Here is an 11,173-nt window from a genome sequence, read left to right on the forward strand (position 1 = left end):
AGCGGCTTTCAGCTTCAAATTGTTGCCTCAAGGCATCCCTGATCCTTATGGCCCTGCACTGCACCCTTCTAATAGCCTGGGTCTCTGGCTGTTCAAATTCAGCCTCCAGGTGCTGAGCCTCAGCAGTCATGCCCTGAGTGAAGCTTTCACCCTTCCCTTCACATATATTATGGAGTGTACAGCACGCAGCTATAAGCATAAGAATATTGTCATCAGCCAGCTCCAGCCCCCACCCCGCTCACATGCAGCCTTAAAACTGCCAAAAGCACATTCAACAGTCATTCTGCACTTGCTCAGCCTGTTGTTGAACCACTTCTTGCCTCTGTCAAGGTTCCATGTGTATGGCTTCATAAGCCATGGCATTAAGGGTTAGGCAGATCTCCCAGGATCACAATGGGATTTCAACTTCCCGTACGGAGATCTTCTGGTCCGTGAAGAAAGTCCCTGCTTGCAGCTTCCTGAACAGGCCAGTGTTCTGAAAGATGCATGCATCGTGCACCTTTCCAGCGCAGGCTGTGTTAAGGTCCGTGAAACTCCCACAGTGACCCACAAGCACCTGGAGAACCATAGAGAAATTCTCCTTCCGATTAATGTACTCAGTGGCTAGGTGGTCCGGTGCCTGAATTGGAGTATGTGTGCCATCTATTGCCCCCTTGCAATTAAGGATGCCCGTTTGTGCAAAGCCATCCACAATGTCATGCACGTTGCCCAGAGTCATGGTCTTTCAGACAAGGATGTGAATAATGGCCCTGCACACTTCCATCAACACAAGTCCAATGGTTGACTTTCCCACTCCAAAGTGATTAGTGACTGATTGGTAGCAGTCTGGAGTAGCCAGCTTCCACAGTGCAGTCACCACACACTTTTCCAATGACAGAGCAGCTCTCATTCTCGTGTCCTTATGCTGCAGGACTGGGGCAAGCAGGAGTGCTGACAGCTCTTTTGACGCCGTAGGCAGCGGAAAGTCCCGCCCCCAAACTACCACCCCCGAGAGAGGCGTTGGAAGGTCCCGCCTCCGAAATACTGCCAATGACAGGGGCAGCCGAAGATCCGGCCGCTGCGGTCGCCGCCTCCCAAATGTTAGCACCCTAAGCGACCACCTAGGTTGCCTAATGGGTTGCGCCGGCCCTGGGGGCAAGCTCATCACACAGTCCCATGAATGTGGCTTTCCTCATTAGAAAGTTCTGCAGCCACTCCTCGTCATCCCAGAGGTGCATGACGATGTGATCCCACCACTCAGTGCTTGTTTGCCAAGCCCCAAAATGGCATTCCACCATGGTCAGCAACTCCGTGAATGCCACAACGAATCTCATGTCATAGCTACTATGCATGGGGAGATAAGTGTTGAGCTCCTCTTGCCTTTGTAGTTTAAGGAATAACTCCATTGCCACTTGTGACATGTTAGTGAGAGTGAGCAGCATATTGGTCAACAGTGCAGGATCCATTCCTACAGAGCAAAGAGGCAGAGCTTGCAGTACACAAGCCATTGAAAGATGGTGCCAAATGCAGACGGAAGCACAGAGATTGATGGGATGCGAAGCAATGCATCACGGGGCATTGGGACAGGACCTGGGATGCCCCATGACCCCCTCTGCCTTCCGATAACTCTTAGCAGCAGAAGAGGAAGAGATGCTCTGTGGGATTGCTGCCCAGAGTGCACTCCTCTGAATGCCGATGCAAGTGTGAACACGCTATTGCTCAGACAGCTGGCGATGTGAATACACAACAGTGGTTTCCCTTCAGTGCTGAGCAGTGATGGAACTGCCAGCGATGTGACTCTGCCAGTGTAGACATACCCTTAGATTAGGAGATTTATGCAATTGTGAATGGGGAGAGAAACTGAGGTATTATCTCAAAATGTGGCCACACCAACTAAAAGTTTGACAGCCTCTGCCCTAAGCTGATAGCTCTCTGACATGAATGAAGCAAGGTGCCCAAACCTATACCTATACCTATCACTTTCCAGCTGCTACCTGGGGGCTTTCTTCAACAGCAAATATTCTTGGTTTTTTTGTTAATGGCTCAGGGTCAATCCAGGACTGACTGTCCTCCCCTCTTGGCAGGGCCAGCTCCAGGCACCAGTGCAGCAAGCAGATGCTTGAGGTGGCCAAGGGGGGGCGGCACGTCCAGGTCTTCCGCGGCAATTCAGCATTGGGTTCTCCAGTCCTTCTCAGAGGGAAGGACCAGCTGCCGAATTGCCACTAAATAAGAAAGCGGCACGGTGGAGCTTGGAGCTGCTGCCGAAGTACCGCCGACTGCGATCGTGATCGCGTTTTCCCCCCTCACCCCGCTGCTTGGGGAGACACAAACCTGGAGCCGGCCCTGATTCTTGGGGTCACTGAGGGAAATTATTCCCAGGGGTGGAGTTTGGGGGGCGGGGGGCAAACCTCAGGCAGCCTGAGTATGCAATGTAATGAGTTCTGTACAGGAGACAGGAAACTTCTCACATCTTGGGCCCCTGAGGCAGGGTGTTGGAACTTTGTTTATAAATAGAGAGATTAACAGGTGATTAAGATACGAAAGGGCTGTTAGGATGTCTCCTTAGTTAAATATCTGTTCCAAGCTGGTGAACTGCAAAAAGTAAGTAGCCTAAATGATAGAAAGTAAGTGTAGATTTTTCTACAATTGTTTCAATTGTTGGATTCAAGAGGCAGTAACAAAGTTACCAATATCTTTTTTTGAGAAGATAACTGATTTTTAGAGAAAAGAAATGCAGTAAATCTAATCTACCTGTATGTCAGTAAGGCATTCGATATAGTTCCCCATGAGAAATTATTAGTTAAATTGAAGAAGAAACTGAATGGTGGATAAGGAACTGGTTGATGGGAAGACTATAATGGGTCATACTGAAAGGTGAACTGTCAGGCTAGATGGAGATTACTAGTGGAGTTCCTCAGGGATCAGCTTTAGGACCAATATTATTTAACATTTTTATTACTGACCTAGGCACATAAATTGGGAATGTGCTAATAACATCTGCAGATGACACAAAGTTGGGAGGTTGCCAATATGTGGGAGGACCAGAATATCATACAATATCATACAAAAACATCTGGATGACCTCGTTTATAAACAGTTTGGTAAGTTTATGGAAGAGATGATATGACAGGACTGTCTATAATGGTGCGTGGCCCATTGTAACTGCCTGTAGCAAAAATCCCCAATTGCTGGAGATGGGACACTAGATGAGGAGGGACCTGAGTTACCAGAGTGAATTGTTTCCCAGGTATCTTCCTGGTGGATCTTGCCCATATGCTTAGGGTCTAACTGATCATCATATTAGCAGTGGGGAAGGAATTTTCCTCCGGTTAGATTGGCAGAGACCTTGGTGGTTTTTTGCTTCATCTGCAGCATGGGGAATGGGTCCCTTGGAGGTTTAAACTAGTGGAAATGGTGGATTCTCTGTAACTTGAAGTCTTTTAACCCATGATCTGAGGATTTCGGTAACTCAGTCAGAGGTTAGGGGTCTATTACAGGAGTACGTAAGGTTCTCTGGCCTGCAAAGTGCAGGAAGTCAGACTAGATAATCACGATGGTACCTTCTGACTTTAGTAAGAGTATCTCTGAGAAAGAATATACGTTACAATTTTAAACCTAAACAGTGTCCCTTAAGTGACTTGCCACAACTTGATGTCAGAACATGTTAGTATTAGAGCTAAGTGGGTCTAATATTTATTTAATTTTCTTTCTTGACATACGTATTAGATATAGTGCTCCTGTCATATATTTTCTAAGTTACCTTCAAAAAAAAAATTAGAGTTTTCAGCTGCTTAAATAGCCCCTGGAATCACAGTTAAAGTTGTCCTTTCTCCCACCCAAACTGAAATGGAGTCCCTATGGGCCAGCAGATAATTTGTCCCTCCCCCCATGTGCTTGACTGGAGCTGCCCCCCCATATAGAAGTCAACCTATAGTTATTCCACCCCCTCCTTTGCTCTAGGAATTCCCCCAGGGCTTTATCATCTCAGCAGGGGAGAGATGGGGAAGTCCCCTATGGTGCTGTAGTAAGAAGGAAAGGAACCCTATTTGCTTTGCACTTTCCTTGTAACTCAATACCTTGGCATATTTCTGGCACTCAGTTTTCTTTTTGACTGTTTCAGTAAGGTAAACTTTCTCCAGACTAGGCTGGCAGGATAGTGTTGCAGAGCCAGTGTCTACCAAAGCCTTCTGCAACCTGTGTGGCCAGTAAGGCTGCAGCTGTGTTAGCACCCAAGGCCAAAGGGCTGCAGCTGCCGGAGTCACTTCACACACGTCACACAGCACTAGAACACTAGCAAAGCCCCATCGTAGCTGTGTATCGGGGGAGCATGCAGGTGTTTCAGCTCTGCTAATTGCAGGCTGAGTGGGAAGAGCCAGCCGGCAGCATAGGGAGAGACAAGGGATTCCGGAGCACGCTCAGTACAGCTCCAGGGTGCAGAGGAGGTTTTATTCAACCTTCACCCCCAAATCCCCCGGCTCGCTCTGCTCCTAGCCCTGCTCAGTTTCGGGCCTCCGACCAGCTCTGTGTTCGAATCACGCCCATTCGCCCACGCCAAGCCCCGCGTTCCCGACTCCGAGGAGGGCCCGCCCGCCGGCACAGGGGTCTCCCCGGCTGCCAGCCTGTGTCCCTCGGTGTCCTTCTCCCGCCAGGAAGCCTCGCCAGCCCGGCCGCGGCGCTCATTGCGTAAGGCCGCGCTGCGTGAGCCCTGCCCCTCGCCAGGCTCTCTCCTGCCCGGGCCCCGGTTTCCGCCCGGGCCTTTCACACGGAGGGACGCCGCTGGGAGCCGGCCCGGCCTGCGCCTCTCGCTCGCTCGGTCCGGGCTGGAAGCGCCCAACCACTGGCTGGTGCGCGTGCGGACGCGCTTCCCCGCCCTAGTCCCTGGGCGCTCATCGAGCCGGCAACCATGGTGCCGGCCCAGCTGCTGCTCTCTCAGGCCGTGAGTAGCAGCGCGGCGCTCCCTGGGGAGGGGAGAGCGGGGCCCGGGGCGGGCACGGGGGTTGGGCAGCAAGGAGACCCCCCATCGCGGGGAAGGGGCGTTCAGGCGGGAGGGAGAGGCCCCGCACTAGACGAGGGTCGCTTTTCTCTTGGACTGATGTGGTCCTCGGTGCTCCTGTTCCTCGCTGGCCACTTCTAACATTGCCAGTGAAATGCAGAGGCGACTCCGTATTTTTTGAAGCATGAAGATTTGTCAGTGATTCCTGACCAAGATCTTTGGCAGATTTTCAGTGTGATTCCTCTCTTTGGTGCCCTACAAATTTCTGTTCCTTTGATCTTCTTATTTACCTTTATATTCTTGCTTTTGCCTTTATCGTTTGAGAACTGTACTTTTTTTTTTTTTTTTACTCTTTATTTTGTTAACGTCTTTACTCCTAGCCCATTCCACCAATGTGCGCACACCCCACTGTAGATGGGTTCCCTTTTCTTCTCCAATGATTGATCTGTACTGTTGAGGTTGCTGGTGTGGATGCTATTTGCTAGTGGTGATTTGTATCTGAGATGTATACACCAGCCTGTTAACTAAGCCAAAAACTTGGGCTGATTTAAATGTTCGTGGTTTAAATTGGTAACTAAACATAATTGGAGTCACTTGTTTTAATTTTGCTGTTTCAGTGTTTTATTTGTTTCCTAAAGAAAAGTTAATTCTCTTTGGTATGAAAAGCTACATGTTGGTCAATAAATTAGATGACTTTCAGGTTCTTCATTTTCCCATTTTGGGAAAAAATGTATTTACTAAACCTTAATTATTCATTGAGACATACTGCACTATGTTTCTGAGCAAATTAAACTCCGGGCTTGTCTACGCTGGCAATGTACAGCACTGCAACTTTCTCGCTCGGGTGTGAAAAAACGCCCCCCTGAAGGCAGCAAGTTTCAGCGCTGTAAAGCACAAGTGTAGACAGTGCACCAGTGCTGGGAGCCGCACTCTGAGCGCTGATAGCTATGCCCCTCATGGAGGTGGTTTTTTTAGACCACTGTCTCCCTGTGCTCTGCCGTGATTGCACAAGCCACGTTAAACTTTTGCATTGCCGGTGTAGAATAGCCCTCAGCATAGCAGATAAAGGGAGCATGATAAAATGTTTTTTTTTAGTTGAAAATAAAGCTACCTTTAATTTATTGGTACATAATAAATAGGGCTGTCAAAAGATTAAAAAAACACTATTAATCACAGTTTTAATCGCACTATTAAACAATAATAGAATATCATTTAAATATTTTTGGATGTTTTCTACATTTTCAAATGTATTGATTTACAACACAAAATACAAAGTGTACAGTGCTCACTTTATATTATTTTAGTTTACAAATATTTTCACTGTAAATAGTATGGTATTGAAAATAGTATTTTTCAATTCACCTCACATAAGCACTGTAGTGCAATCTCTTTCTACATATGTAAGTTGCACTTTCATGATAATTATTTTTTTACATAACTGAACTGTAAAACAAAACAATGTAAAACTTTAGAGCCTACAAGTCCAGTCAGTCCTACTTCTTGTTCAGCCAATCACTAAGACAAACAAGTTTCTTTATGTTTACAGGAGATAATGCTGTCTGCTTCTTATTTACAGTGTCACCTGAAAATTTCTATGGCACTGTTGTAGCTAGTGTTGCAAGGTGTTTATGCGTCAGATATGCTAAACATTTATCTGCCCCTTCATGCTTTGACCACCATTCTAGAGGATGTTTCCATGCTGATGACGGGTTTTGCTCAATAAGGATCCAAAGCAGTGTGGACTGATGCATGTTCATTTTCATGATATGAGTCAGATGCTACCAGCAGTAGGTTGATTTTCTTTTGTGATGGTTTGGGTTCTGTAGTTTCCAAATTGGACTGTTGCTCTTTTAAGACTTCTGACAGCATGCTCCACACATCATCCCTTGCAGATTCTGAAGGGCACTTCAGACTCTTAAACCTTGGGTCCAGTGCTGTAGCTGTCTTTAGAAATCTCATATTGGTACCCTCTTTGTGTTTTGTCAAATCTGCAATGAAAGTGTTCTTGAATTGAACATCCGAGACTTGTCTTCCGAGACTTGCATAACACGAAATATATGGCAGAATGCAGGTAAAACCATGGAGTAGGAGCCATACAATTCTCCCCCAAGGTGTTCAGTCACAAATTTAATTAACACATTTTTTTTAAGAGCGTCATCAGAATGGAAGCATGTCCTCTGAAATAGTAGTGGAAACATGATGGGGCATACGAATGTTTTGGATATCTCATATGTAAACACCTTGTAATGCTGGCTACAAAAGTGCCATGGGAGTGCCTGTTCTCACTTTCAGGTGACGTAAGAAAGAAGCAGCAGCATTATCTCCCATAAATGTGAACAAACTTGTTTGTCTTAGCGATTGGCTGAACAAGAAGGAGAACTGAGTGGACTTGGAGGCTCTAAAGTTTTACATTGTTTAATCTTGCGTGCAGTTATGTTAAAAATCAAAAAAATCTACATTTGTAAGTTGCACTTTCACAATAAAGAGATTGCACTACAGTACTTGTATGTAGTCAATTGAAAAACACTATTTTTTTGGTTTATTGTTTTTGCAGTACAAATATTAGTAATCAAAAATAATATAAACTGAGCACTGTACACATATTCTGTGTTGTAATGGAAATGAATATATTTGAAAATGTAGAAAAAAATAGAAAATATTTATAATAAATTTAAAATGATATTCTATTGTTTTTAACAGTGCAATTAAATCTGAGATTAATTGTGATTAATTTTTTTAATCGAGTTACTTTGTTTTGAGTTAATCGTTTCGGTTAACTGCAGTTGATTGACAGCCCTAATAATAAAATAAACATGCATGGATTATAACCTTGAAAAATGGTCATGAAAATTTACCAGTCTGGGCACAAAGACTTGTATGCCTTTTACCATGAGGATTAATAATACAAATACTCATCATGTTGTACTTGTAGGAAAAATATTATAGCCCTGGGTAAGTAGAATTTTGGAAACTTGGATTGATACAAACATACTGCAGACTTCACAAGCAAAGTAGGGCGGGTCAGTTATTTGGATGGAAGACTTTCAAGGATTAGTGTTTCATTTTTGTGTCTTATCCAAAAATTGGTATCCCAGTACATCTAACATCGAGCTAGGCCATTTCTTCAATACTGTCTCAGGCATTGTCTATGCCAGCACTTTTTCTACTGTGGGTCTGCCTCTGTGATAGCAACATTTGAGCTACTGGTATAGACATACCACAAGTGTTTTTACAGTGGCTGTCTAGCTCTGCTCTTGGGCCTACAGAAAGACTTTTAGAGTGTGGCCCAGAAATGGTAGAGCCTTCTCCAGTTGTGTGTCATCTTGACTGCATCTTGACTGGTCCTGTAGGTGAGTGGCTTAACAAATGACAGAGCCTGTTTTGAGCTGTCAAATCTGTCACTGAAATATGGTCTAGAGCATTGGTTTTCAAACTTTTTTCGTGGCTACTTTGTTGAAGAAAATTGTTGGTGCCCGTGACCCAATGGAGCTGGGGATGAGGGGTTTGGGGTGTGGGAGGGGCTCAGGGCTGAGGCAGAGGATTTGGATGTAGGGGTGAGGGTTGCAGGGTGGGGCCGGGAATGAAGGGTTCAGGGTATAGTGGGGGCTCTGGGCTGGGGCAGGGGGTTGAGGTGCAGGAGGAGGTCAGGGCTCTGGGCTGGGGATGAAGGCTCTGGGCTGGGGATAAGGAGTTTGGGGTGCAGGAGGGGGCTTTGGGTTTGGGGGGGCTCGGCTGGGGCAGGGGTGCGGGATGGGGGTGCAGGCTCTGGGAGGGGGCTGGGGCTGAGAGGTTTGGGGTGCAGGAAGGCGCTCTGGGTTTGAGGGGGGGCTCAGGGCTGGGGCAGGGGATTGAGGCATGGAGTTGGGGAGTCCAGTGGCTCCCAGTCAGTGGTGCAGCAGGCTTTCCACCTTTCCTGGCACCGTCGACCGTGCTGTGCCTTGGAAGTGGCCAGCAACAGGTCCAGCTCCTAGGCAGAGGCTTTCGCCTGCAGGCACCGCCTCTGGCCAATAGGAGTGCGGCCTGTGGCCCCTCCGTCTAGGACCTGCTGCTGCTGCTTCCAGGGCGCAGTGCAGTGTCAGAACAGGTAGGGACTAGCTTGCCTTAGCCGGTTAGCACCGCCATCAGGATTTTTAACGGCCCAGTCGGCGGTGCTGACCAGAGCCGCCATGACCCAGTGCCTTACATTCTGCAACCCAGTATTGGGTCACAACCCACAGTTTGAAAACACACTATTCTAGAGCACTGATACTCAAACCTCAGTGGTTCAGGAGTCAAATTAGCAATCGACATTACTCAAAAGAGCCACAGTAGTGTGAAGTAATTGTTTCATTTACTATAGTACTGTATATTCAATCATACAGTGTTTTAATATCATGTGCTTCAAAGAGGTGCAGGAAACATATCAAAGAGCTACTTGGGGCTTGAGAGCCTCAATCTGAGTATCACTGGTTTAATTATTGTGGGGTTGTGCTGGGAGGATTTATTGCACCATTGCAGCTTCTGTGCCAGCACATGCTGGCAACTCTGACACTGCAGTAGTGTAGAGAGGCAACGGTAGTATTTTTTTTTTTTTTTTTTTTTTTTTTCCTGTTTAGTTTCTTGGAAAGTTTCCTGAAAAATATAAAAGACAGAAATAATAGTAGCTAATTAGGAAATACATATATGTGGGTGCACCTCCTCAATATATCTAGTTTACTTGGTGTTGCTACAACTCTTCAGATATTGTCTCAGCAACATCTCCTATACTTCTGAAATGTGAAAAAGAGAATACAAGAACTGCGTTTTTAGTTAATGGATGAATAGCAATTTGATCCCTTCCACACTCTGTATTGCTAATTAAATCCACTTATCTCTCCACAGTGCTCCAGCAAGTACCCACATTTCACCTCTCTGTTTTTCCCCAAGAAGTGACATGTCCTCCTTGGGCTACATAGTACAGTGTGTGGGATGGGAAACTGGAATTTACTGAGATGCATGGAGAATCCTGGAGGGATGTTATTGCTCTAGACCAGTCTTGTCCCTATCTTCTAGAAGGAAGCATGAGAGAGAGAGAGAAACTGTAATTTCAAACCAAGAACAGGAAGGAAAAAAACAACTCCAGCAACCCAATAATAAAATTAAAGTAAAAAAAAAAAATTGTTTTTTTTTAAATCTCCTTGAGCATTGCTACACAAAGACAGTGGTATTCAGCATAATATATATTTGGTCCACAAGCTTGCTAGCAGCCTGGCAGAGGATGCTATTGTCTCTCCAATATGATATTTGCAAGTATCAGGGTGTAGCCACTGTAGGTGCACCATTGTAATGTTCACCTGGTATTGTTGACAGTCAGAAATGCTTTTTTCCAGCTGTCAGTAGCGAGGTCACTGTGGCTGTGTTTTTCTGATACTAACCGAGACACAGTTACCTGTACTGTTGAACTCCAGATTGGGTTACTGCAATGTACTCTATGTGAGGCTATTCTTCCAAGGTAACTTGGAAGCTACCTCTGGATGTGGCTTTCTGTTGTTTATGGGTTCTGCTGCTATTGTTACTGTTTGTTGGTATTATAGTAGCACTAGGGGCTAAGCATTTTGCTAGGCACTGTACAGAGTAATAGAATAGATAAGCTATTTGGAGCAAGGACTAGCAATGTAAATAGAAAAGACAAAGAGGATAGCGGAAGGGACATAATTTGCAAATTCTCTGTTTGTATCTGTCCTGTAAAGTATGTACTAGCCTCCAGTTTGCTTCTTAGGGTATGTCTACACTATGGGATTATTCCGATTTTACATAAACTGGTTTTGTAAAACAGATTCTATAAAGTCGCGTGCACGCAGCCACACTAAGCACATTAATTCGGCGGTGTGCGTCCATGGTCCGAGGCTAGCGTCGATTTCTGGAGCGTTGCACTGTGGGTAGCTATCTCGTAGCTATCCCATAGTTCCTGCTGTCTGCCCCGCCCCTTGGAATTCTGGGTTGAGATCCCAGTGCCTGATGGGGCAAAAAACATTGTCGCAGGTGGCTCTGGGTATAGCCTCACCCATCCCTCTGTGAAAACAGCAGACAACAGTTTCGTGCCTTTTTTCCTGGGTGAACTGTGCAAACGCCATAGCACAGCAAGCATGGATCCTGCTCAGATCAAGACTGCAATCGTGGACATTGTAAACACCTCGCACATTCTCATGCAGTCTATGCTGAACCAGGACCTGCAAAGCCAGG

The 11,173-nt window shown here is 45.9% G+C and overlaps 1 protein-coding gene across 1 annotated transcript in view; it reads left to right on the forward strand.

Moving 5' to 3' along the window:
• The first annotated feature begins 4,742 nt into the window (after positions 1-4,742).
• LOC116832409 (protein FRA10AC1 homolog) overlaps positions 4,743-11,173 on the forward strand; it is a 69,621-nt gene continuing 63,190 nt past the window's right edge. The window contains exon 1 of the mRNA XM_032793117.2: positions 4,743-4,915. Within this exon, the coding sequence (XP_032649008.1) occupies positions 4,883-4,915 (33 nt within the window). The 5' untranslated portion in view covers positions 4,743-4,882. The remainder of the gene's footprint in view (positions 4,916-11,173) is intronic.

The sequence above is a fragment of the Chelonoidis abingdonii genome, chromosome 15, assembly GCF_003597395.2.
Source record: "Chelonoidis abingdonii isolate Lonesome George chromosome 15, CheloAbing_2.0, whole genome shotgun sequence".
Taxonomy (NCBI): domain Eukaryota; kingdom Metazoa; phylum Chordata; order Testudines; family Testudinidae; genus Chelonoidis; species Chelonoidis abingdonii.